Source organism: Zosterops lateralis (assembly GCF_965231275.1).
Source record: "Zosterops lateralis genome assembly, chromosome: 3".
Lineage (NCBI taxonomy): Eukaryota > Metazoa > Chordata > Aves > Passeriformes > Zosteropidae > Zosterops > Zosterops lateralis.
In genome coordinates, this window is record NC_139764.1 from 111,340,741 (window position 1) to 111,366,404 (window position 25,664).

Consider the following 25,664-nt stretch of genomic DNA (forward strand, 5'->3'; position numbering starts at 1 on the left):
CTGCCTCTGCAGGCCTTGTGGTATTTCCAAAATCATCCTCAAACCTTTGCATTGCTGTTCTTACACGACTTTCAGCTCTCCAGGATTCACATTATTGTCAGCTCTGCTTTAAAGACAAAGCACAACTTCTGGGGAGTGTTGTAAAAGCTTTTCCTGAAGTGGTGTGAATCTGGGACCAGCTTAAATTTGCTGAGATTAAGGGTTTTCTGCAGCCTTCAAACTAATGGTGGACTAAAGGCCTAAATTTGGGATTCAAAATCCAAATACAGGGATGCTGAGTTTTCTGAGAAGCAGATCTGGGAGTTCAGCTCCCAGTTTACACCCACATCCCCTTTTCTCCAAGGCAGGAAAACTGGGAACTGCTCTGAGCACAGGGTGTGAAGATCCCAGTCTGGGAGGGAACATTCTTGTACACAGCTCACCCTTCCCCTGGACTTGGCAAAATGAGCTCAGCTTCCTCCCTCTGAATCACTTTTACCTTCTGCAGTAGCACAGAGTTGCCTGGTTGGGTGCTGAACTGGGATAGAAGATGCAGAGGCAGAAATTTAGATGGTAATTAGAGTTATGGATGGTTTGGGTTGGAAGGGACCTTAAAGATGATCTAATTCCAACCCCCTGCCACGGGCAGGGACACCTTCCACTATCCCAGGTTGCTCCAAGCCCCATCCAGTAACTTTTGTGTAAGAAATTTGCAATTTACTATTGAGCCTGAAGAAAATTCTGCAAAAATTTCTGTCCTCTCATAAGAACCCTGACCTGCAACTGGAATTTTTCCCCAACCTTCCACATCACTTGGCCACTGCCTCATAGGCCCAGCAATTCCTGTTGGATATTGCAGAGGCTGTCACTCATCTCTGGAGCTGCCCAGCAGTTTGGTAGGAGCCGTTGTTAACGTGAGTCCCATCAGCTTTTCCGTGCCCCGGGACATTTGGGAAGCGAATCCCACCACCTGCCAGGGATTTCAGGGCTGTCAGTAAATTCCTGAGTTCCTTGAGAAGTGTTGCCATGGAAGGTGGCCTTTTATTCCTGTTTGTGCTGGCTTGTCTTGCATGAGTGTCAATAGCAGCATCAGACTGGGCAAAATGAAACCTGTCAGTAGCTGCCTCCCGATGTTAACATTGGCAGCGGCTCCTCGGAACTGTTGCAGGGAAGTAGCTCCGGTGGCCAAATTCTTTCAAAATTCAGATATTACCTGTTTGAATGGTTTAACTCCTTCAGGAGAGCTCTCAATCCATTTTCAAGGTGCTGTCCAGGTTTCTTTACATAAGGAGGTAATTTAGGAGAGGAGCTCATCAAACCATTTCTCCAAGAGGGAGCAGCTCTGCTCACATTGACAGATGCATTCAAAAATCCCACTACAGCTGAGTGCTCTTTTATATCAGCCCCACAGGCTCTGCACAGGCTGTTGTTATGTGTCTGACTAAACATGGAAAGGCTTCTCCACCTCTTTAAAAAATGCATCTCTGTTGCTCCTGTTTACAATCATTATTTCTTTACCACAGGGAATAGAACGTGGAGGTGAGACCATCGTTCTCTCCCAATCTTTGACATTCACGTTGCTCCAGGAATCATAATCCCCAAATCATGCATTCCTCTGCCTGTGTCCCTGGTTAAGGCTTTAATAGCTGCTGGCACTCCAGGCAGAGATGAGGCTGGCAGATATTCAGGTTTGCTCAATCATCAAGGCTAAATTACCATTTTTCTCCTTACAGTGAGTATAACCTGACCAGCCCTCAGTGTGAATCATGGCAGGCTCAGACTCTGTAGTGTGGCATCTTAGCCATTACTGTGACCCTGAACCAGCAGATTGTTGCTGTGCCTGACCCTTCCTCTGAGCATATTTTAGAGAGTTAAACCAGAAAAGACATTTAATATTGTTGAGAAGGCGTGTGTGGGAAGAGGGGAGAAGATGGGTAGGGCAGGTTGAAAGATGAAGGTGCTGGAGCACCAGGAGTGGCTGAAGGAGCTGGGAAAGGGGCTCAGCCTGGAGAAAAGGAGGCTCAGGGGGGACTTTGTGGCTCTGCACAACTCCCTGAAAACAGATTGTAGCCAGGTTGGGGTCAGGCTCTTCACCCAGGGAGCAAGAACCAGGATCAGAGGAAATGGATTCTCCACAGAAGTAAATTCCCTCCCAAACTCTGGAAGTGAATGAGCAAACCCCTCTGAATTTCTAGAGAAGCATCAGGAACCCTTCCCATTGCAGCCATATGGACTAGACTGAACCAGGTCTGGCTCCTTCCACTCTTCCAGCCGTTTTTTAATTCGCAAAATGTGGCTTTTCGGAGGATGTCAAACAGGTGCCTTCACTTCCAAGCTGGGAAAACAGTGATGCCTGGCTGTGCTGGGTGGGTTTTGCAACAATTACACCGCTATTAATTGAAACCCAGCTTGAATACACAACACACACAAAACTTGTAACAAGAATTCCCAGAGCAGCATCCCATGGTGAGCTCCCTCTGAGCCCAAGCAGAGAGATAAATCCAAATTTGTGGTTTTTAACTCCTACAGATGTGCAGCAAACGAGGGGAAGACTATTAGGGAATGAAGAATGTAGTCTCTCTCCAGAGAGTTCAATCTGTCCTGGTGACTCCAGGCTTAGCAGGAGATACAAATGGTTCTGTTTCGCTGCTTTGTTTTTAATGTTGATTTGTTTGTAGTCTGCCCCAGGTACTAATTGGTGTTTTACAAGTAAAAACACAAAGGTGTCTGCCCTGAAGAACTCACTAACAAAAAGCACTTCAGCACCGTGTTAATGACAGTCAAATTTTCTGCCTAATGAACCAATCGCTTTGATAAAATCTCTACCTCCTGGTGAATTCCCTGCTTTGATTTCCCCCTCGACTCCCATCTCCTTTTACACCTCACTTTGTCTTCCTTTCCCCCCCGCCCCCTCTGCTTTAAATTTTGGGGCGGTTCGAGCTCTAATCAACATTTCACAAAGAAAGTGAATCACCTCTTTCATTAGGAGCAAACAACGCCGGGCTGATGTTGCAACTGCGGATATTTCAGCTGAGAAAGTGGAAGCCCCTGGCCTGGCACTGGATTTTAAGAGGGATGGTGGCCTGTCATTAGTTTTTAATCCCTTCAACATACTGTGCTAACAGGTTGTAACACGGATGTCGGTGCCTGAGTTTGCAATGCTCATACCTGGGATAATAATTGAACAATTCCTCCTCTTCAGCGCTGTGTTGTTGGCTTCTTACCACCTATGACTTAGCATGGATTCTTGCCTTTTTTTTTTTCTTTTTTTTTTTTCTTCAGGAGGTGTTGATTGCTGCAAAAATAGTCGTGTTAATGATTTGCTCTCACCAGCTTCCATTTGGATGTTGTTGCCACTTTTCCAGAGGTGATTTCCTCTCTGGAAAAAGGGGTCTGTGGCTGCTTCTTGTTCTGCTTCACCATAAAATATTGTTCTAAATGGTCTTTTGTGGTCATCTATACTGTTGTTACAGTTTCTCTGTTTTCCTGTTTCTCACTGAGCATCACTTCCACCTTAAATCAACACCTCCTTTTAGCACAAGTCCTGTTTGCATGAAGGAGGTGAGAAATGTCTGAGAAATCAGATTTGGGGTAGTTGGAATTAATGGTAAATAGTTCTGGCACACTTTGATTTTGGGGAGCTTTGGACCAATCAGCATTACAGGGCTTTCTTTTTAACCTCTATCTAAGGAGTGTGATAGACTTCTTTCACAATTATCCAACTACTTTTGGATATGATATTTTAGACATGCAGAAGCAGCAATAACAGGCTGGATGAAAATACATCCTTTCTAATTTTATACTATTTCATATTAGGTTCTATTTTACCCAAATGCATTTCTTTTCATTTATCAACACTGAATTATTTTGGTTTTATTTCAACTACTTAAAAGGACTGTTTCATTTTTAGCCTGGCTTCCAGGTTAGCAAAAGAATAGGTGATTTTTATTTTTTTTTTCAACACTCACCATCCTTGGAAGTGTTTGGAAGACATGGATGTGGCACTTGAGGATGTGATTTCTGGGTGAACATAGTGGTGGTGCTGGATTGACTTTTCCAGCCTTAATGATTGCATGATTCTGTGATTTTTTTTTTTTTTTTTTTTTTTTTTTTTTTTTTTTTTTTTTTTTTTTTTTTTTTTTTTTTGTCTATCCTCTCTCATTGATTTGAGGCCCAATCCACAGGCAGGCAGCAGCCTCACAAATATGAAGTTCATACTCTTTGTGAAAATAAATGGTTGCATGAAAAGGAAAGACAAATTGTTTTCCCAGGCAGGTTCAACTGTATCATTCGACATCAGAAAATCCACATGGAAGGAAAGGTATTAAAAACTCCATAACCACAGTTACAGCTTCTATCAGAACCTGTTAGAAGCTTTATCAGGTCCAGGGTCATCCAGCCACAACATCCAAAGCCACAGGAAGTGGAGTTGCTTTGCTTAGAGTTACCACAACCAACTTTTTCTAAATGAAAAATGGAGCTCCCACCTCAGAGCAGCCGTGACCTTCACCTGTGCTTGGAGTGACTTCTTGGAGAACTCTGTGGCTCCACTCTCCTGCTTTTCTCAAGGCATTAAGTGTGGGGTAATGAAGGGAATGAACCTGAGCTGGCATTGCTCAGTCACTGCAGGGATTTGAGGTAGGATGACTTGGTTGGTGGTGGAGGGACCACCCAGCTCTGGAGGGGCAGCAGGAGGGATCAGCAGAGGGCAACCCCAAGTTAAAAACAGGGGAGTGAAAGTTTAACTGGAAGGAGGCAAAGCAAAATTAGCAAGCAGATTTCAGGTGGGTTTTAGAGTGTAACTGGTGGTAAGCAACATCTCTTGAAGCTCCTGCTAAATGCAGGGTCTGCTGGATGAGGGGACACTCCCCATCCCTGAAAGTGTCCTAGGTAGGTTGGACAGGGCTTAGAGCAACCTGGGACAGTAAAAGGTGTCTCTGCCCATGGTCTTTAAGGTCCCTTCCAACCCAAACCATTCTGTGAGTCTTTATTTCCCGTTTTTTCTGCACTATTTTAATGCTCAGCATCAAACAAGAATTTCTTTGCTGTTTGGCATCTGGTTTATTTTTCTCTGCTTCAGGACACTTAGGACTTCTTGGTAAGCTCTTCTGAGCCTTCTTTATGGATTTGAGACCCCAACCAACAGCACTTTCCTCTCAACAGTTTCCCACAGCTGAGGGATGGGGCTGGGGACAACCAGCTCTGGGCTGGGCTGATGCATCCTTGACAGGAGGGTGCAGCCGGGTGGGGGTCAGGCTCTTCTCCCAGGTGACAAGTGACAGGACCAGAGGAAACAGCCTCAAGCTGCACCAGGGGAGGTTTAGATCGGATATTAGGAAAAATTTCTTCATGGAAAATGTTGTCCAGCCCTAGCACAGCTGCCCAGGGCAGTGGTGGAGTTCCCATCCCTGCAGGGATTTAAAAGCTGTGTGCATGTGGCACTTGGGGACATGGCTCAGTGGTGGCCTTGGCAGTGCTGACGGATGGTTGGACTCTGTGATCTCAAAGGGCTTTTCAACCTCAAGAATTCCACAGCTGTTTTCCTTTGCTTACCTGCAGAGCATTAGGAGCAAATGAGACGTTGGGAACAAATTGGTCTTCCCTTTAATCTGCCATTTCCTCTTGAGTCTTCATTTCGCTGCTTATTCCTGGAGCAGGTTGCTGCTGAGCTGTGATAAAGCATCCCATTCCCACTCCTTTTGCAGAGCTCCTGTGCCAGGAGACGTTCCGGCTTGGAATGAGTGCACTGCCTGCAGGATCACCTACCTGGCAATTATTTGTATTGTTTTGTACCCACTCAGGGCTTTAACCTGCAAGTCCCTTGGGGCACAGGTTCTGTGTTTTGTGTGGTTCACTGGCCAACCACAGAGCTCTTCTTTCCCCTCAGGGCATTACACAAAGTGTTAATAATAAAATTTCCTAGGAAATCTATCTGGAATTGCAGGCACGGGGATTTTCTCGGGGGTTTTTTTGCATTGCTGCAGAATCTTTATGCAGTTCCATAAAGCTGGTACTTGGTGTAATGAAAGACAAGTGTGCCTTTGTAACTCAGTCAGGTCAAAACCATGGATGCAGTCAGCACCAAAACAATGAAAAAAGAAAGGGAAAGCACCTCTGCTCTCGAGCCAGGCTGGGAGAGCTGGAGGTGTTCACCTGGAGAAGGATCCAGAGAGAGCTCAGAGCCCCTTCCAGAGCCTAAAGGGGCTCCAGGAGAGCTGGAGAGGGACTGGGGACAAGGGATGGAGAGAAAGGAATCAGGGAATGGCTTCAAACTGCCAGAGGGCAGGGATAGATGGGATATTGGGAAGAAATTCTTGGCTGTGAGGGTGGTGACACCCTGGCACAGGTTGCCCAGAGAAGCTGTGGCTGCCCCTGGATCCCTGGAAGTGTCCAGGGCCAGGTTGGATGGGGCTTGGAGCAGCCTGGGATAGTGGAAGGTGTCCCTGCCCATGACAGGAGCTGGAACTGGATGAGCTTTAGGTTCCCCTCTAACCCAAACCATTCTGCGATTCCATAAAAAGCAGAGGAGAAACTCAAAGGAAAGCAGCCCAAAGGCAAAGAAGTCCAAGAATGGGTTTGAAGGTGGGAAATGAGGCTCTTTACTCCCTGGAGATAAATTCAGTGTAAACCCAAGAGCAGGCTGGGCAGATATGGATGTGAAACAAAAATAAATCAATTGTTTTAACCTTTAATGCTTGGGAGAGCAGGACTGGATTGTCCATGAGCAAAAAAGCTGAGATGAGATCCTGACTGTGAGGCTACAAAGTATCTCAGCATTATAGGATCAAACAATCACAGAAGGGTTTGAGTTGGAAGGGTCCTTAAGATCATCGAGTTCCAGCCATGCTGTGGCTTTTTTAATCAGTTTTGAAGGACCAGACCTCTTCTCTTGGACATTTAAAATCTTTTTTGCCACTGAAACCCACCTGGGAAATGTGTATCCTGAATGTGCTGATCTGAGCTGTTCTCTCCTCAAATGACCCAAGGTTAAACCAGGTGAGTTGTTCTGCAGGTTGGCAGAGCTAAAGTTGTGCCAGGGCTGGCAGATTTCACAAAGTGACCATGAGGATTCTTTGTCCCAGGTCACAGCAGATGTGCTCTGTCTTGCTCAGGTTGCAGGGCTGGGTGAGACACTGTGGCACTCTCGTGCTCCAGGGATTATCCATAAATTAGTGCCAACTGCTCCATTACAGCTTTTCCAGCTGTTTTGAGGCTGAAATGTGCTGTTCATTGTCCTGTTCTGAATGGGGACCACCTCAGTTTGGTGTTTCAGGACAGGATCAGTGGTGGATGGATCTAAAATCAAAATTTCAGAATCATCATTGTTGACCTACTCAAGGCTGTAAAATGTGGAGGTTTAACCACATACATCCTCCCCCCTCTTTCCTCAACATTATTCCTTCTCTGTACATTCCAAATGCCATCTTTCTCCATCCCAATAACCACTCCAAAGTCATCATTTATCCTTTTCTTCCCTTTCTTCATCCTCCTTTATGTTTCCTTGGCTCCCCAGCAGAATTCTGCTTCAGCCTTACTAGAAACCTTTGTCTAATTGCTTTGGCACCTTATTTTTCAGTATTGAAGGGATACCCAGGACTCATAACACTTCCTAGGAAGTGTGCAGGAGCCTGGAAGAGCTGTCTTACAGTAGGAAGCCTCAGGAATTGGAAATATTTTATTTGCTGCTGAAATAAGAGCGAGTTTTGAGGCTTTCCCTGATAACTGTTACCATTCCCTGCTGGCTGTTGTGGGATGTGTGGGATGGAAACTCAAGAATAGGTTCTGTCCTTGTCTCCTCCAGCAGTTTTTTTCATCCTAAATGATGTCATTAGGTTAGTGTTGCATCTTGCTCATGGTTACAGTCATCCTGTCTTTCCTTCCTTTGGTGCTCCCATTGCCAGAGTTAATTTAGGACCAAATTATAAGCCTTTCACCTCCAATTCTGAGATTTATTGTAGCGTTCTCTGTGTAAATACTCACAACTGGTCGTGTTAACGAGCTGGGAGAAGCAGCAAAGCCTGGAAATCCAAATAAAGTCAGAACATCTCATGTCTTCTTTAAAACACAGCGCTCACCTTTGCTTTTGTGCTGCCTTGGAGGAGAATCTGTGCCTCCAGGAACTTGGAAAGCCGCGAGCGAGCGCGGAACAATGCAAGTCTCTGCAGAAATGGGGCTGTGATAACTTGGCTTTTTTTGGCCTACATTTCTCAGTGGTTATTATTTGTTAATTATGTTGTAGAGTGCTCACAAGTGGGCTAATTGCTTCCCCAGAGAGCTTGCAAGGAAATGATGGACAGAACAAGGGCAGGATGTTACACATCTCAGACAGCGAGAGGGTAAGGTAGGACACGGGCAAGATGGGTAGGGAAACACTTGGAGCAGCATTTTGAAGCTGAGAGGAAGAAGAGATGGGTTGGTTTTTGGAGGGGAGGATGAGTCCCAGTTGGAATTGATCTGAGGAGCTGATTGTCAGAAGGGTTGTTTAAGGAAGCACCGAAACTAGAGGCAGAAATGAAGAAGAAATGCAAGAATTTATGAAAAAAAGGCTGCAGGGAGGTTATACCTGGCTGGGTTGTGGTCACTGGGCTGTGCTGTGTGAATCCTTGAAAACAAGGATATGATCCTTGTGAACTCTGGGCAACACTGCATGAATGGTATTCCTTAAAAAATAAATCCCATTCCTCAGACAAACTCTTTTCTTCAGACCCTTATAGATGGGAGAGAAGGGAAAAAAAATGTCCATACACAGCCCTGCTGTTGTATTTCAAATTTAATTCTCATTCTTGCTGTTTGTGTTTCTGCATCTGTCTTTTAGCCCACACAGGAGGGCCCTGCTGGTATTTATGGTATTTCTGGTCTGTCCTGCCCCAAATTGTGAAGTTCTGATTCATTTCCCAGTTGCTCTGAGTCCCCCTTCACACCTGCTTAGAGGAAAGGATCCAAGCCTGAGGAAGGGACACTAAAAAGTGACAACAAAGTGACACAAGGTATTTCTCAGGGGCTCCTGGGCCACTGCTGGTGCTCAAAAACAGGAAATGTCTGTCCCCTTGCCCAGAGGTCTGAGCTGGTTTGGATCCATGGATCAGCTCTTCCTCAAATCACCCTCTTGGATCAGAGGAAGGGAAGAGGCTCAAGTGTCGGTTTTCCTGTTGAGAAGCATTTTCTGAGGGGAAGGGGAAAGGAGTGAAGCTTTGCTTTAAATTACCTGCTTCAAATGCTCCTGGAAGCATTTTATTTGTACACAGATCTGCTTTTTCTACATTTGTTGTTAGAAAAGAGCCAGAAGAGGAGTTTGGCATAGGCAGGTGTTGTTTTCAGATTTCAAAGCACCTGTGGTTTCCTCTGCCAGGAGCCAAAGCTGTGATGCTGTGACTGTGCTTGCTCTTGGAATTGTTACCAGAACTCCTTTCTCTCCTCTGGGTGCTTCCAGTGGTTTTTATTCCATTCTTTCTCTCAGCATCTCAAATCTCAAGAGCCCTCATTGATACCTTTGCTTGTATTCACAATCTGGCTGGCCAAAACCACTTGTTACTCCTTTTGGGGTTCTTCTGTATCTGTGAGGCACAGGAAGAAATCCTAAACTCGAGAATCAGTGAGGGTTGCCCAGAGAAGCTGTGGCTGCCCCTGAATCCCTGGAAGTGTCCAAGGCCAGTTTGGACAGGGCTTGGAGCAGCCTGGGATAGTGGAAGGTGTCCCTGCTCATGGCAGGGGGTGGGACTGGATGAGCTTTAAGGTCCCTTCCAACCAAAACCATTCCTTGTTTTTTCTCCTGCCCACTCCTTTAAAATCCAGTATCTGAGGCTCCTGGTGATTTGATTCCTCACTGATCTGTCACAGAAGTGTTGCTGGGTCAGGTCTGCTCGATGTCCCAGCCCCAGGTGCAGGTGAGTGGAATTCCAGGGTTATTTCCATCCTTGTTTATCTGGGATACCCTGTGAAGGATCTCAAGGCACCTTACAAACATTTCATGAAACTCTCAGCTCTCTTGTGAGTTTCATGCAGTTGATCAGGCATGTTCTGTGCTTTGATAACCTGTGCCAGAGCTGCAGGGAATAACTTCTCCAGGGTTTCCCAGCAGCTGGGAAGAGAACTTGGGAAACGTGACCTTCCCAGTCCTGTGCTCGTTTTGCTGGACTGTACTTCCTCTGTTATTCAAGGTGAGAACAGAACAGTTAGAATTGATTTAGGTGCTTTTTGGGAAGATGAAGTCACTGTGTTTGGATCTCTGCATCGTGCCAATAGAGAGATCCTAGGGGAAATCTCTTCCTTTAGTTTTGTTTATATCCAGTCTAAGGCCCAGATGTAATTTGCAGGGAAATGCGAAGGAAGAGGGGTTGTGCTGGCCTCAGCAGAGGAGCTGGAGTGGAATGAGATGTCACAGGGATATCTTAAGTGTCTCTCAAGATATGAAAAGGATTTTCTCTGCCATGTGCTGAGTTTTTTTTAACTTTTTCCTTATGTGTCTTCAGCCTTCTGCACCTCTTGGGAATGATCCCACGGTGTGTATTCCCCCTAAGCCTCAGCTCCTGGATTTTACTCGCTGCCTTTGTTGTGCAAAAACTTAAATAAATTCGGGGGTTTTTTTTCCTGAAAAGTGTAAGAACAGTAGGAGGAAGTGTGTGTATGTGTGTGCCCTGTGGGACACAGTGCCGGGATTCCCAAGCTGCCCTTGGAAATACAGGTGCTGTGGCCTGACCAGGATCTGCTCAGGACAGCTGGAATGAATCCCCAGGACTATCGTTGCAATCAAGTCCCTGGCCAAAATTTAATCCGTTGCACTTTTGCAACCCTGTTGTTTCCTGTTCCTCTGGTTGTTTGCAGGCTGGAGGCAAAACCTGGCTGAGTGTCACTGCTCTATTGTGCAGCTCCTGTTTCACTGATGGGATCAGGCTGGGCTCCAGCTCATCCTACACCCCTGGAAATGGATTGTTTGTATCACAAAAAAATGGCATTTTGCATACCCAGAGTATTCAGCAAGAGAGATGGAGGCTTTCTGTTGTGTGAGTTATAAGAGTGAATGAAAATCGCTAAACTTGGCCACCTGCTGAGGTACAGGATGAGCTTTTGACAAAAATATAAAATAGAAGGACGAGACAAGCTGGGAGAATTTGGATGTGGTTTTAATAGAAACGCATCACCACAGAATTTAAAACTGAAATAAAAACAGAATCAGCAAATACAATGTAAAATGAAAACCAAGCACCTGTAGATTGCTGCAGTGGGGTGAAATGGGTGTTATGTGTTGATAAAACCTCCTCATTAGGATGTGGTGCCATATCCAAGGTCTGGCTGGATGGAGCTTGGAGCAGCCTGGGATAGTGGAAGGTGTCCCTGGCCTTGGGATGGACTTTCAGGTCCCTTCCCACCCAAACCATTCCATGATTCTGTAATCAGAACAGGGATATCCTGAAGGATGGTAAAAACCTCTGTCTTTGGAGGTTTCCATGACTCCACTAAAAAAAAGTGGAGCTGGTCTAGCACTCACAGCAGTTCTGCTCCAGAGGTCAATGATTCTATTAATAACCTCCAGATTATTTTAGGCATAGCTTTACTATAATAAAATTCCTTGGCCTTTTGAGTGCTGGAGAAACAATCTGCTCTTTTGTAGTTGCAAGTGTAGCAAAAATGGATCTTCATAATTCCATGGAAAAAATTCTATTTTTTAAAACGTTTTTCCTTGTCCCCTCTCCATTAATTACTTCCTCACCTCTCTTCTTGTCCTTGCTGGGTTAGAGACAGCTGATGGCTCATGTTAATATCAACTTAATATCAAGTTAATATCAACTGCAAGACAGCAGCTGATGTTTCAATATATCCTGGCACAGAATTTATTTTAACAGAGTCAAACAGGAAAAGTGCTTCTCTGTAGTAATTGGAACTTGTTCTTTTAACAAGTGTCATGTCATCCAGGTATTGGATATTCAGGATTTTCATTCTATTTCCCATCAGTGTATTCATCATTCTATTGGTACTCAGGATAAAGAGTAGCAATATTAAACCTTCCTATGGATATGTGGCATGTCCTGGTGATTACACCACCATGGCCAACAAAAAATAGAAGTTTCAGGTGGCCTGAATTTTTACAATTTTTGTCCAGGTTGAGTATCCCTGCTTCTCATCTCTTTCTTTAAAGCCTCATTTATTTTAACAGGCTGCCCATGGAAAGTGGGGGAATCATCATCCCAGGAGGAATTTAAAAGCTGTGTGGAACTGGCACTTGGGGACATGGGTTGGTGATGGCCTTGGCAGTGCTGGGGAACTTTTGGACTCAGTGGTCTGAGAGCTCTTTTCCAACCTTAACAATTCTGTGATCACCAGGAGGTCAAATCGTATCCCTGTTTAAGTTTTTGAAACATTAAAAGGCTGAAAAATGCTTCTGGAGTCCAGATCCCACATTTTCCATTCCAAGCAAGGATTAACTCCTGTAACACTTCCCTGGTAGTTGTCTGAGTTGCTTTCAGTGATTGTGACTCCCAGTGGTTGTTGAGGTTTCACAAAGATACTGATTTCTCCTACTGGCAAAGGTTTCCTGTGGATAATTTCCATCTGCTGCTTGTCCTTTTCCTCATGAGCACCAGGGAAATTGTCCCGTTTTCCCTTTCCATCATCCCTTTCTGTTCTGGGGGTCTGTTCTCATCAGCTCTTTGCAAGATGCTGTCTGCAATAAACTCAATTTTAATCAGGTAAATTAAAAGCATTAGAGCCTCCTGGGTACCTGTTCTGACGCCAGAATTGGCTGCAGAACTGTTGGTATGTGGCCTTATTTATGCATGTATTTATTTTAATCCTGCTTAAACTCATCAGGCTACAGGTCTTTGTTCACCCTCTCGCCTGTTTGATCCCAATCCAAATGTTAATGCTCGTACTTAACTTGAAGTTGTCAACTCCTCAAAGCAAGACTCTGTCATCGTTGATGTCTGCAAAGCTCCAGAGTGACTCTTCAGGAATTATCTGCAGCCATTCCTGGGATGGAAAGATACAGGGATGCCCTCAGCTCTTGCCTGTCAAGTTTTTGTGCACTGCATGGGGGGTCCCACCAACCTCTGGGTGAGGATCTGCAGCAGCAGGAGCAGAACAGGATTATTTTAATCTCATTGTTACAGTTTCTCAGCAAGAAAGTTGGAACAGGGGTGGCTGCATTTTAAAGCTAAGAGTGATCCTGTATTTTCCATGGGACTCAGGCTCCATGTGCTTCTCCATCCAGCCCACTTTCTGTCATTTCAGTGAGAGCCAACTGAAATAGTTCAGCTTTATTCTGCCTTTTTGCTCATCCCTTCTGGACTTTGCCTTTCGTGTCATTTTTTTTGTGAATTAGATTTCACAAAATTGTTCTGAATTAGTACCAAGAAAGCAAAGTCATGGTGAAATTTCTGGGCTTAAGTAATAATAGTTCATATGTAGCAGACAGAGATGGTATAAGAGATTCTTTTATTCCCTTGTTTTAAGATTTTAAGTGCTAAAAAGGCAATACTTGCATTCTGAAGAGGAGGGAAACTTCTCTGAATTAATCCAGGCTGCTTCTGTTGCTCCTGTATGTTGCCAGCACCCTTTGCTCTATCTCGCTTTTCCTCAGAAGGTAACATGCAGGTGCAGTTCTTATTTTGAATATTAATGATAATAATCCCAGAATGGTTTGGGTTGGAAGGGACCTTAAAGCTCATCTCATTCCCATCTCTGCCATGGGAAGGGGCACCTTCCACTAGACCAGGTTGGTTTTCAAACCCATTTGATTTCATGAGGTGTCTAAATCCTTCCCACTTTGGGCTTCTTCTCTTGCCAAACTGTTTTCACTGATGTGAATTCCTTTGATAATTGACCATAACCCCCTGTTTTTTCCTTTCACTAAATAACTGAAAGGTGCTCTGAGAGTGGGGTGCCCTAGAAATGCAATCCTGATCCTGCAGGATTCAAGGGAACCAGGATTTCCCTTTGTAAGTTTAGTGAACTCCCTTAATGATTTAATCAGCAAGCGAAGAAAGGCAGAGAAAAACACGGTGGTACATGGAGTGCTTTATGTTCTTTAGGTTATTTTCCATACATTTCACTAATTACATCAACAGATGATATTTACAGGGAACTTCTCCCTGTAATTGACCTTCATCCCTTCCTGTGCACTTCCCAACCTCTCCTTGAATTTTCCTATTGTTTCCTCTTTACTCATTCCACATTTAACACCACGTTTCAAGCAGTGTTTTTCTTTTGCTTGGGACCATCCTACCAATTCCTTGTTCCCAGTTCCTTCTAACTTCATCTCCTCAGCTCGATTTTGTGGGCAATTTTGGAACTCATGGCATAGACAAAGATCTTCTCCAAAGCCCAATCTTCAGGTTTCCCTCCAGTTATTACAGCACAATTGCTCTTTCCCTTTTACCTGATCATCAGTTCTCTGGAGCAAGAATCTTTCTGTCTTTTATCTGGTCTTTCAGAAACTGCAGCAGCACAATCCACATTTAGGGATAGCTGCCTTATGTTCCTTTGACATGTTTCTCTGTGTTGGGTTGTGTAGGGGAGGAATTGCATAAATTCTAAGGGGTTAGAGAGAACCCCTGGTTAGAGTTCAGCGGTGTTCCCATGGCTACTGGGACAGGTACACCACATAAGCAGGAATACCTTGGCATTCAACAGCCCTTCCAGGTGATTTATGGTTTTACATAAGCTTTTCCTTAAACCCAGAGGTTTTCTAGGGTTGGCACCTCTTTGCTTGTCTCCATGCCCTGTTAGTTCTGTGCTCAGTGGCCCGTGGTTATTAAAATTCTTATCAATAAAGGAGTTTCTGAGCAGGGTTCTTATTTTCTAAACTCGTACATACCTTTGGAGCTCCTCTCCTTAACCAAAGGAACGTTTGTTTTTATGCCTAATGTACTTCATGAAAAGAAAGAAATGTATAGAGTTCAAGTAATATTTGCCTTCAATAACAGTAATTAAGTTGTCAGGACTTGAAGTCAGCAAGGCAATGAGAAAATCCTTTCCTGGTTGGCCAGGGGGTGATGGGTGTTCTGGGCCCAAGTGTGTTTTACACATCAGGGTGGGGAGGGAAAAGGTTCTGGCTGAAAACCTGGGACTCTGTTTGTCCTTTTCCAATCCAGGGTGTCAAAATCCTGCTGTAGGGGGAAGGAAAATGACCCTGCTTGCCTGGGCTTCAGCAGGGCCAGGGAAGTGATTGTCCCTCTGTGCTGGCACTGCTGGGGCACCTCCCAGCACAGTCCTGGGGACAGCTCTGGGACCCTCCCAAAAAGAGAGACCTGGAGGGGCTGGAGCATGTCCAGGGAAGGGAATGGAGCTGGGGAAGGGGCTGGAGCACCAGGAGGAGCTGAGGGAGCTGGGAAGGAGGCTCAGCCTGGAGAAAAGGAGGCTCAGGGGGGACCTTGTGGCTCTGCACAACTCCCTGACAGGAGGGGACAGCCAGGGGGGATCAGGTTCTGCTCCCAAGGAACAGAATGAGAGGAAAGAGCCTCAAGTTGTGCCAGGGGAGGTTCAGGCTGGACACCAGGAGGAATTTCTTCATGGAAAGAGTTAAACATTGGAATGGGCTGCCCAGGAAGGTTTGGAGTCCTCATCCCTAGAAGTGTCCAAGGAAGGCCTGTACATGGCACTCAGTGCTTTGGGCTGGGTGACAAGGATGGTCACAGGGTGGGGTTGATGATGTTGGAGCTCTTTTCCAACCTAAATGATCCTGTCATGACATGGGATTCTCTGCTTGTTGGGTTAGGTCTTATTAAAGACAGTTTTAATATAAATACAGCTCAACCCATTTATCCTGGGAATTCTGTCTTGTTAAACTTCTGCTGCAGCTCCCCTTTCAAATGTAACCTGTGTAGATACATCCTGTTTTTCCCCATGTTCCACATCCCCTTTCAGGCTTCTTTGCCAGAAGTCAAATAGTTTCAGTTTACTTCATAACCCTTCAGGAACACTACAACGTATCCCTACAAGAAAAGTCCCTAATTTTGATAAGTGCCCACACAAACATCACTGGAATCTCAAGTGCAGCCTTACTTTCGTTCCACTGGAATAGCTCTCTTGAAAGGAGATGGATGAGGAAATCACCTCTCGTAATGCATCACTAATGACACCAATTTTTGCATTCCTGCTCATGGGAGTAAAGGTTATAGATGCAGAAGGAGCCAGACCTGGAAAACCTTACTCACCTTAATAAACCCCACACCAGCCAGCAAGTTTAACGATGCCCTCAAGAGAGCCAGGTCCCTTATCTGCAGCATCATGCAATAACTATAAAGTGTTGAGATAAGTGGGGTTTTATCTCCCAGCTCTTTGCTGGCCTTCCCCAAGTATCAGCTTATGGCAGTGAAAGTGGCTGTGAAATCTGACTGCTCTGATTTGGGCAGGCAGGATTCAGGATGTGTGGGCAGAGCAGATGCTCTGACCCATCCCTGCATTTATGAATGGAAAAACAAGGAGTTATCTCTGACTGTAATCCCTGTGGATCCCATTTCCTTCAGGAAGGTGTTGTAGGGCAGATGTTGGTGAGGATTCTACAGTGTCATTCCCAGCTTTTCCCATCCAGAGGGGGTACCTGGTTCCCTGTGGTGTGCACAAGGCTTAGAAAAAAAACAATTAATGAGCTGGAGGAGATCAGGCTGGAGAAAAGGAGGCTCAGGGGGGACCTTGTGGCTCTGCACAACTCCCTGACAGAAGGGGACAGCCAGGGGGGGTCAGGCTTTTCTCCCAGGGAACAGGGACAGGATGAGAGGAAATGGCCTCGAATTGTGCCAGGAGAGGGTCAGGATGGACATGAGGAGGAATTTCTCCATGTAAAGGGTGGTCAGGCATTGGAAGGAGCTGCCCAGGGAGGTTTGGAACCCCCTGGAAGTGTCCAAGGAGTGACTGGATGTGGCACTCAGTGCTCTGATCTGGGGACAAGGTGGGATCAATCACAGGTTGGACTCGATGGTCTTGGAGCTCTGTTCCAATCTGAATGATTCTGTGATTCTGTGAAAATCTGGGACATTTCCAAGAGTGATTTGTGACTTCTGCCAAGTGAAAGGCTTTACCACAAAGGCTTTGTTTTGAGTGCTTTGGTATGTACGTGAACAAGCCTTAATTTCAGCTGTCTGGTTTGTTTCTTTTGTAAATCTCAGATAATTCAACAAATTATACATTTCCATCTTGTGGCATTTGTTGCTTTCTCAGTCAATTCTCTTCATGCCATCCATGACATCGAGCTCCAGAGCTACACTTTGCTTTTAGTTTGATCTTTTCCTTTCTAGGAAGGAGACTCTTCACTCTGCAGCTGGAGACGAGCAGCTCTTTATTTCATGTCTGCAGAAACCTTGTAAGATGTAACCTGTGATGTTGTTTGTGCCATCTGATAACGTGTGATCAAATGGAGCCTGTTTAAATAACAACATCTGAGACACCCTGACAGCAGAGCAGCTCCGAAACAAACATTCCCAAAGATCAGATAAGATGGAGGAGATGCCTCAGTGCTGGATTGCTCCCTGGATCACAAGTTCTTTGCTGAAGAGTTATTCCAGGCATGGGATTTCCTTTGTGCCACAGGCTAATGGATTGTAGTGGATCATTTTTCATGCTGGTTTATGTCTTGCAGAGACATGTGCTTTGCAAAGTCGGTGTAATGCACTGAGTGTGACAGTGGTAGACATGAGTTATGTAGGAGGAGGTAAACTCAAAACAACTGAAAATTGTCTTGGTTTGTGTTCTCTTGCTGCCATCTCTCCTTCCACCTCTTTTCCCTAAACCTACAGCATCTTCCACATGAAGGGCTGCCTCACTTCCCACCCAAATCTTTACTTTCATAGTTAATTTTCAAAGCACCGCGTTGCTTTTCAGTATTTTCCATATTAGTGTGCAAAAAAAAAACCAGGATTATGTTTCAAGCCATGACTCCTGACTCACTCCTGCTCTTCTCTGTTCCCTTGCAGGAGGATATTGCTGATCCTGACTCCCAGGAAGAGAAGGAACCCAGCCCTGGAGATGGTTCCAATACAGTCAAGAGTGTTCTCACTGTCCAGGAATATTTCGCCAAGCGCATGGCAAAGCTGAAGGGATCCCAGAAGGAGACAGAAACAAAGGTGGATCATTCCAGCCCAACAGCTGACGAAGCTGTGGAGCCTTCAGAAGAACTGGAAACCAAAGTCAAAAAGAAGAAGAAGAAGAAGAAGAGAGATGATGAGGCAGAGAGGACAGAGGACTGTGAGAAACCAGGGAAAAAGCCAAAGACAGGGAGCTTGAATGGAAAAGAACTGGGTGATCCACTAAATGAATGTCACAAAAAGAAAAAAAAGAGGAAACATAAAGAGGAGGATGAAGAAGAGAACATCAGTTGTGATGAAAATACAGGCAATGGAGAAATTTCTGTGGAAATGTCTGAGGAGGAGGAACTCAGCACAGAGGAGCAGGAGGAAAAGCAGAAGAAACGCCACAAGAAGAAGCACAAAAAGCAAAAAGAGGAGACAGGGGAGTGTGGGGAAGGAGCGCCCAGAAAGAAAAAGAAGCACTGCAAGAACATTTAACCCTTTCAGGCTCAGGGGTGAGTCTGTCTTAGAGGAGGCTCTGTGTAAACCCAGCACCAGTCCAGGCTTGGACACTGCTCCAGCTCCAGCAGGGACAGGCTGGATCTAAACACAGGCTGGATTTAAACACAAGCTGGATCTAAACTCAGATTGGATCTAAACACAGGCTGGATCTAAACCCAGCTCACCCAAGGGAAAACATGGTGAGGGGCCAACAGGAGCTTCAGTGCCACATTTAAAAAGGATCCACATGGAGGATTAACAACATCAAGACTGTGAAAGGCAGAGAATGACTTTCTGCTGCTTCACACTGACTGTGTTTTTCTCAATTCAGGAAGAAAAAATTAAAAATCACCCCAGTACTGCTTTTTTATTAAAATTGTTTTCACTTGTGAGAGCCCAGCTCTGCTTCTGGAAGCAGGGAGGGGTTTGCAGAGCTGTCTGTCTTTTTAAAATTGATTTTTGCAAAGTGTTGTCTACTTTTTACATTCATCTCTTTTTACATATCAAATGAGTTTTGTTTCTTCCCAAAATGCTTGCTCTGATTAAAAGTTTGCTCCTGAGTGTCAGCACTAAAGGATGAAATAAAAACACCTTCCTGTGCCTCCAAACCATTGTCAAACAGTTGTAACTTTGCAGCAAAGCTAAAAGAAATGTGCATTAATCTTGCCATTTATTAACCATACCTAAATCTTTGATTCCCAGGCAATACTCAGGATCTCTTCACTGGTACTTCTGGAATCCAGAAAGCTGCCTTGGATAGAACCAGTTTTTTTCCTGAAATCCAATAGATTTTAAAAGCACAGTCAGATTGTTGCTATTCACACACTGAAAACTTGCAATTTGGATTTATAACCAAACTAGAGCTTGTTTCTCATTGTAAGCCTGGAAATTAGGAATGCTGGAACTGAGATCTGAAACATTCAGCATGAATTTTGGCATTTTAATGTCACTCAGAGCTGTCAGAAGAGATGGGTGAGCTTGGAAGTGGTGCAATGGGAAGAAAGATTCACGTTCCAGGTGTTCTGATATTTCTTTGTCCACAGCAAACCAACAGCAAAACCCTGAACCACCAGCCAGTTATCCTGGCAGAACCCAGAATCCACATCCATGAGCTGCTCGTTTCATCCAGGCCTGGCTGGGTTTCATCAGTGTAAATCTAAAACATCCCATTGGCTGCTCTGCTGAAGAAAATGGGTACATTTTTATATTGTCTCAGCTCAGCAGAGTTGCTTAACATGGTCTGAGGGACATTGTCAAGATGCAGATGTTAATAGAGGAAAAAAATCTCCTTAATCTGCCTTTATTGTGCAGTGGGGGAAGCTCCATCTCTAGTACCCAGACCACATGGATGGTTTTGGTTGCAGCTCAACTCCTCCTTTTTGAAGATCTCTTGGTTTCCAAAGCACCTTTTTTTTTTTTTCCCTGCCCTCAGGACATGCTCATTCACTGCAGCAAAATGAAGTTTCACTTCTTGTGTGGGAGAACAAGATGCCTTTCCCTGGATTTCACATGCCAGGGGTTTTAACTGTTGTTGCATCTCCTTTGGAGGCTGTACAATTATTATTCACCATAATCTGCTTGTCCCTGGCTTCCTTAAATGAAATACCACCAAATACCATTAGTTGTTGTCAAACTGGGAGGAAACTCCTTGCTTGAGGTGAAAAAAATCATCTTTTCATTGGAAGATGACAGCAAAATAATGTTTTACATTAAACTGAAGCATCCCTCCTGATTTCTTGCTCACCACAAGTTGGAATTTTTGTTATTAACTTTGTTATTAGAATCCAAAAAGCCTGATTGTTTCCAATTATTGTTTTTTAACTCTTAAGCCAAGTAAACCTTACGGCCTCTCTGGGATTTCAGTTTAAAAAGGTGCTAGTCAAGGAGTAAAGTTTCCTTCTCCAAACACTGCTTGGGCTTGTTTGTTTGTTCCCTCTGTGAATTTTCATGTGTGCTGACTCTTGTGGGTGCTTGGCCACATTCCAGTGTCAGTTACAGGAAGAATAAAACCAGGAATAAACCTTTAAATTTGTGCTGTTGCTCCTGTTAAATTCAGGATACCCAAGACTTTAATATGGCTCAGATGGAAGTATCAGCTACCAATGGAAGATTCTTTATTTCTGCAATAATACACAGCACTTTATCCCAGGAAATGTGGAATTTTAATGTGCCCCAGCTCTGCATGTGGTTGTAGGAGAGGAAAAATCATAATAAATAAATAACCATAAATCATAAATTGCTTGTATTTGACAGAAGCAATTGATTTAACTGCCCTGCTCTGTGTTTGTGGTCAGTGTTACTCAATGAAAAGCTCTTCTTACCAGATACTGTCCAGTGAAATGGAGGATTGGAACAAGAGGAACATGTTTCAGAGTAATAAATTACATATATAGATTTTTTGTTTGTTTGTTTCTAGTGGGTTTTGAGTTTGGTTTTAACCCAACTCTGGGTTTGGCAAGAAGGCCTTTTTTAGAAAGCACAAGAAAAAGAATTACGTCAGCGCCCAGATGGTGGAATTAGCAGAATGTGAGCACAAAGGAACGACTTGGTTTCATTTCCGCCAAAATCAGACTCTCAAACTCTGAGGCCTTTTGTTATAAATTCATCCATTGTATTCCCAGAATGAGGTGGCTCCCAGTGAAATTACCTGGACACCAAGGAAAATGAGAATTCCCTGCTCTGCTGTTGCTCCCGAATGGGGAACGAGGCACACACAGCAGAGATACTGAAATGTTTTCAGCAGAGACTGAAGGAAATTTCCCTTTTTGCTTTGGGAACTTTGCAACACTGGTTTCTCCTGAGCTGTTCCATTCTTTGCAGGGATTGGGCTGTTCTTGAGGCTCAGAATTCGCTGTGGGATCCACGGCCAAGGATGTGATTGGCAAGTGCAATGTCAGAGCAGCAATAATGGAGGTTGAATTGCGCTTGTAAACACCTGCAGGCACCAAACTGCCCTGGGAAGGAGAGACCACGGAAAAATAGTCCTGGTACCATTGTTGGACCCAAATCTGCGTGAACTTCATGGGCTTTTGGAGTTTTGTGTGACACTGGAGCTTTCCTTAGAGCCAGGGGTGGGAGGTGGCACTGGAGCACCCCAAGTGACAGCCCAGACTTGTGCTAAAGGCAGAATTCCTTGAATTTCCTTCCAAGATGTTCCAGCTCTGATGCTTCACACACAGCCAGCCTAAAGCAGAGGTAGAATTGTAAAACCATGGGATCACTGAGTTTGGAAATGCCCTTCTAAGACCATGGAGTCCAACCATTCCCTCAGCACAGCCAAGGCCACCGATGACCCATGTCCCCAAGTGGCCCTTAGTAACAACCAGGGTTTCTTAAAGCATAAATACAAGACACCATTAAAGATTTCAGAACCACTTGTGCTTGTGTTTAAGTGAAATTGAATCCATTGAGGTGCAGCTGCTTTATGACTTTTGTGAATTGAAGGGGCTGGAGCAGAAGGGAATTGAATGGAATGGAGCTGGGGAAGGGTCTGGAGCACCAGGAGCAGCTGAGGGAACTGGGAAAGGGGCTCAGCCTGGAGAAAAGGAGGCTCAGGGGAGGCCTTGTGGCTCTGCACAACTCCCTGACAGGAGGGGACAGCCAGGCTGTGCCAGGAGAGATTCAGGCTGGACATCAGGAGTGATTTCTCCATGGAAAAGGTGGTCAGGCATTGGAAAGGGCTGCCCAGGGCAGTGGAGGAGTCCCTGTCCCTACAGAGATTTCAAATCCATATGGATGTGGCCCTTGGGGACATGGGTCAGAGGTGGCCTTGGCACTGCTGTGGAATGATTGGACTCGATGATCTCTGTGGGATTTTCCACCCTAAACCATCCTGGGGCTCTGAGAAGTATTTGGGGACAGCTCAGCATGGTGTCCATGGCTGCAGTTTTCCTTCCAGCTGCCCCGGTGCTCTCTGCCTGCAGCTCCTCAGCTCTCAGCGAGGACAATTAGCTGCATTCATCAGCGTAATTAACCAATTTTCTCCTGTTTAAACACACAAGACCGAAGTTGTTGCAGCACCCACCTTCAAAAGGCACAATTTACGTCAGGAAACCTCCGAACCTGCCAACACTGAGGGAAGGAAGGAAGCTCCAAGGAGAAAGGGAAACCACACAAAATCTATTGGAAACATCACACCTGGCTGGAAAAACGACCTAGGACTAGTGTATCCTCTTGGATATGGGGTGAGGATAGTGGGCATCCAAACCCATCCTTTGCCTAATTTCCCCCCCATTCCTGGGCAGGATCCCCCTCAGGAAGGATCAGAGCTCAGAGAATTTGGGACAATAACCAAGGCTTTTGTTTCTGTACCTGTTCCATCCAGGGACAAACCAATTTTTTCTTGGATCAGCAAACTTCTGGTGATCTGGGACTGGGAGATGCAGTACAAATACACAGTTTTGTTGGTGGCAGAAGTGGGAATATTGTAAAACAAATTAAAACTCCATTTCTCAGCAAGTCAAAATCTGCTTCTTATCAAAATCTTTTTTCTTATCTTAATCCATCTTTGTAAATTTAACAGTGTAAAAGGGAAACTCTTCCTAGTTCCTTTTAACCTAAAGGCGGTAAAATATATATTTTTGTAACCTTAAAACTGCATTTTAAAAGTAGTAAGAGCAGAAATATTCAGCACCATGCTGAAAAATTTAGCATTTCAGGAGGGGGAAGGTTTTCTGCATTTTTTTCTATAATGGGAAAGCTCTTGGGTTTTTTTTTTACCTAGAAAATAAATAGTCCAGGTAGCAATCCCTGGGGAAAAGCTGGTGGAATCAGGGAGGATGGGCAGTGGGCAGAGTTGGGAACTGCAGCACTTGGGGGGAATCTTCTGCTGGGAACCCCCAGCTCTCTCTCTGCAAAAACTTCCCTTGGGAGCCAAGAGTTTCATCAATAATTAAGGACCATGTGAATATCGAGCTAATTTAGGATTTGCACTTTCTCACATATTTTAATGTCCCTGAAGGTTGGTGGGGTGCGAGGTGGGGAGGGGGTGAAAATAATAAAATAATCCCTCCCTTTGCAAGAGTAAAATTCCAGATGTCGAATCCACCTCCCCCCACCCACCCAAAAAAAAAAAAAAAAAAAAAAAAAAAAAAAAAAAAAAAAAAAAAAGGATATTTTTAAAGATATGGCCCTTCCATACAGAGTTCAGCCACTCGTTTTCTGCCTGGCCCACTGGGAGTTGTTGCCACTGTTCCCCATCCGTGAAAATGGGGGAGAACAAAGCTTTCTTCCCCCCTTTGTCTGCTCCGTCTATTTTCGCTCGCGGCTTTTCGCCGTAATTTCCCTGTTCCCAAAGCCCTAGGAGAGCTCTGCTGCTTCCTGTGCCCCAGATACAGGTGAAGCCTCGCTGCAGAGCAAGGAAGGTGAGCACACACACACAAAAAAAAAGGTAATCCCGAGGTTTTTTTCTAGACTAATTACCCCGATCCGGTGGCAATTTAAGAGGTGGCATTTTCACATGGCCCCAGCCTTCCTTTATGTAACCGGGGAGCTTCCGACAGGACAGGTTTGACCAGCATTTTAGGCAGGGTGCAGAATGAAACCCTCCTTACTAATGCCATCAGAATGCCAGGTGCTGCAGGAAAAAAAAAAAAAAAAAAAAAAAAAAAAAAAAAAAAAAAAAAAAAAAAAAAAAAAAAAGGGTTATTAATAATAGTAGCAGTGTTTGCACTTAAAATTCTGCATGGGGGCCCTGGGAAGGGAGGAAATCCAAACGAGGAATATTCTGCCGGATTTCTTTGTGCTTTAAACCACACAGGAGCCCCCGGATTGTGTCTCAGGAGGTTCAGAAAAGCCACAACTTGACCCCAGTGATGCCTCCGGGAGGTCAAATGTTACTCCCAGGATGTGGAGGGAATAATGAGGATGAGGAACACACAGAGAGGTGCTCTGAGAACTTCCAGGCTTAGGCAGGAGGTGGGATCAGGTCCTGTCCTTGCACAGGGTTTTATCCTCTCCCAAACCTTTCCATCCATCCTGCAAAACGTGGGAACACAAGGCAAGGTGGAAGCAGCCCTGCAAAAGGGATCAAGTGGAATTCATCCATCTCTTTCCTTTTCCCAGGAAGGAAAATTCTGCTGCTACTACTAAAAATTCCTGGCCTTTGGAGCATCGACAGAGGTGTTTTTATACTCGTGATATCCTGAGCATCTTGAGGGTTAAAAAGTCACAGTGAGCCAACACATTCACCATACCCAAAGCACCACCCGATTCAAAATAAAAACCTTGCAACCCCGGGCAGCCTCTTTTTTTTTCAGGGCACTTCCACCCTTCCTAAAGGGAACTAAACAGAATTAAGGATGTTTTCCAAATTCTCTCACTGCCAACCTGCAAAATGCACCCGGGGAGACCTGTGCGGGGCAGGGTGGAGTTTGGCATCCTCCCTCACTGCCCCATCCCGGCACTTGAAGGCGTGAGAAGGGACTTTTTGGGAGAGATTTGGTGCTGCTGGGACAGAACAAGCTGTCCCCAGGAGCGTGGCCGGCTCCAAACCCCAGATAAAAGGCAGCTCCTCCTTGTGTGTGTGTGTGTGTGTGTCTGTATATAAAGGGTTTATAAATCTGTCCCGAGACCAGGAAATCTCCTGCGCCTTTTAGATTTAAGAGAAGTTTTGCCTTCCTGTTGTATTCCCAGATAACGCAGCTCTGATGGAGCCCACTTGTAAATAGCTTAATAGATTTAATCAGTTCCTTTGGAAAATGTTGCTGCTTCCGCAGGGTTTTAGTTCAGTCCTGGGGAAGAGCTCGGGGAGGGCAGTCGCTGCTTCGGCTGTGGCAGATTCCAGCTCTCCTGACCCCAAAAAAATCGCTGCAATCCACGAGAAACCGGAGCCGTCCCGCTCCTGTGCAGAGGGGAAAGGAGAGACCAGGAAGCCCAGGCGGATCCTGCCCGGCTCGCATTTACATGAGCTCTCTCCATCACTCCTAATCTGACAAGAGTCAATAGGAACACCCAAGGCACGTGGGAAACCCACCCCAAGTGCCCGCCGGGGTTTTCCCCCTTTGCCTTGGGCTCAGATGGGGCTCAGATGGTTTTCCCCCAGGAAAAGCCTGCCCATCCCCAGCCCCGTCCCGCTGCTTTTTGGGGAAACCCACGGGCGCTCAAAGCGGCCCCATATCCAAGGGTCAAAATCATAAAGGGACCCAGCCATCAAACACATCCCCAGGGCAGGTTGTGGGGATGAGCCGG

The 25,664-nt window shown here is 45.2% G+C and overlaps 1 protein-coding gene across 1 annotated transcript in view; it reads left to right on the plus strand.

The window, feature by feature from the left end:
• The window catches only part of PINX1 (PIN2 (TERF1) interacting telomerase inhibitor 1), a 61,740-nt gene extending 39,665 nt beyond the window's left edge, over window positions 1–22,075 (plus strand). Inside the window, exon 7 of the mRNA XM_083857046.1 lies at window positions 17,883–22,075. Coding sequence (XP_083713172.1) covers window positions 17,883–18,473 — 591 coding nt within the window. The 3' untranslated portion in view covers window positions 18,474–22,075. The remainder of the gene's footprint in view (window positions 1–17,882) is intronic.
• The last annotated feature ends 3,589 nt before the right edge of the window (window positions 22,076–25,664 follow it).